The sequence below is a fragment of the Frankliniella occidentalis genome, unplaced genomic scaffold (assembly GCF_000697945.3).
Source record: "Frankliniella occidentalis isolate FOCC.00 unplaced genomic scaffold, Focc_3.1 Scaffold98, whole genome shotgun sequence".
Lineage (NCBI taxonomy): Eukaryota > Metazoa > Arthropoda > Insecta > Thysanoptera > Thripidae > Frankliniella > Frankliniella occidentalis.
The window spans coordinates 45,294-47,150 of record NW_026267227.1 but is presented as its reverse complement, the minus strand read 5'-3'; the positions used below and the strand labels follow the sequence as shown (position 1 = coordinate 47,150).

General features: G+C 50.7%; 1 protein-coding gene across 1 annotated transcript in view; it reads right to left on the bottom strand.

Moving 5' to 3' along the window:
• Positions 1 to 828, bottom strand: part of LOC113215316 (paired box protein Pax-6) — a gene marked incomplete at its 5' end in the record, with an annotated part of 63,965 nt that extends 63,137 nt beyond the window's left edge. The window contains one exon of the mRNA XM_052269637.1: positions 612 to 828. Coding sequence (XP_052125597.1) covers positions 612 to 828 — 217 coding nt within the window. The remainder of the gene's footprint in view (positions 1 to 611) is intronic.
• Positions 829 to 1,857: the final 1,029 nt, after the last annotated feature.

Genomic DNA, 1,857 nt, shown 5'->3' with positions numbered 1-1,857 from the left:
GGGGTCGACACGCGACCGAGACTTTGCAAATGATTGCATATGCACGCGGCGCCGCCGCCCCGCAGCCACGCACCGGGCATTACTCACAGCCACTGACTGTCAAAGTGCCGCCGCGAGAGAGAGAGAGAGAGAGAGAGAGAGAGAGAGAGAGAGAGAGAGAGAGAGACGCAGCGATCGCTTCGAAGGTGATACGACAGCGCGCTCGAATATCCCCTGACCTGACCATCCCGATGAGTACTACTAGCGCTGGTCGTGTGGGGTGCACGAGGTAAAAAGCTATCTTTGCAGACAAAAAAGGGAAACGAAAAGATGGAGAAGCGGGAAAGGGTACGCAGTTCTATTTGTTGTGAAAAAAAGGGATAAATTATTTTCGTATTTAAAAAATAAAAAAATTGCATTATTCATAAGGCAAAAATGTTTTTTTTAATGCCTTATATTTGTTTGAAATAAATCTCAAAACTAATTAATTGTATTCTTAGTTTATGCAATATATAACCCCCCCCCCCTTCCCTTCCCCTCATAAAAATCGGCAAACTGCAGAACGAAAACTTTTTACTTTTGGGAGAAGAGAATAGAAATAGAGAACAGTCTCCCTGTAAATGCGTGCTTACCTTTGTGGGGCATCTTCCAGAAGGCGTCCGAGCACGAGTCCCGGCCGGGCAGGCTGGGCAGCCCGCCGGGTAGGCTGGGGCCGCCCACCAGCCCCGCGCCCAGCAGCGTGTTGCCCGCCAGGGGGGACAGCTCGCGGGGGAAGGCCGTGAGGGCGCGGTCTCCCCCCTCCCGCTGCTGGATCAGGCTGGCCCCCAGCGCGGCGACCACCCCCTCCTCCTGCAACAACCACCAAACGCAATTAGGATTTATTTTCCCTAAAAAAAAAAAGACGGTGGGAAAAATCTTGATAGAGCAATAAGCTTCATGAACGGCGACAGTTGTTAGACCAAAGTCTTTTGGTGCAGTCGACCCAGGTGTAGTGTCAGCTTGTTTTCATTTTACTCATACAATACGATCCAAAAATGTTCTCCGTTGATCAGTTTAGAAAACAAATCAAATATTCGCAGATAATTTAGAAACACGTGGTTTATTGAACACCGATAATATATGACAAGGGATATAGAATCTTGAAGTAGCACTCAAATCGACCACCAGCAGAACTTGGTTTACATTACCGACGTTTTCGAAAGGCGGACCATTTCAGTAGTGAACCCTATCACATAATTGCTCGTGGTTTGATACATTTTTTCAAAAGAAATCTGGAAATGCCACCCACTTTCCGATTATATCCGTCTGAAAGGAAATATTAGCCAATAACCTAAACGTGATCACACTGGAAACGCAATAAGTGTGTGAATGTCGCCCACTTGCAAGTGTGTGACATTCACACACTTGCGTTTCCAGTGCATTGATGATTGCTGATATATCAGCAGTCATCGCATGTACACTGTTGAGTTTTCAGAGTTTGTGCACATTGACGAGAATACCACTTTTCATACTGGTCGTTCCTCTTAAGTTTGATAACTCATGGTGACGCGAACTCACTGTTCGCCCCCTCTCCCCTAAGGTGAGCGCTGGCGTGAGGTTGGGGGATGGTTTGTTCGCCCCATTGTCTGCCGAGGGTTGGTGTGTGTGTGATTCTGGTTAGCGGGTTGCTAGACAAGGGGCGGGCGTCGTGGCGTGGCGCGGTGCGGCGCGGCGTGGCCCGCTGTGGTCGACGGGCCCGCGCCTGTGGGCGTGGCCTGCTCGCGCGCCGCCCAGCCCGGCCCCCTCCAGCCCGCGCCAGCCCGCGCCAGCCCACCCGCGGCAACCATTGTGGTCGACGCCTGGCCTGCGTTCGACATTCTCGCAAGTCTGATGAACGAA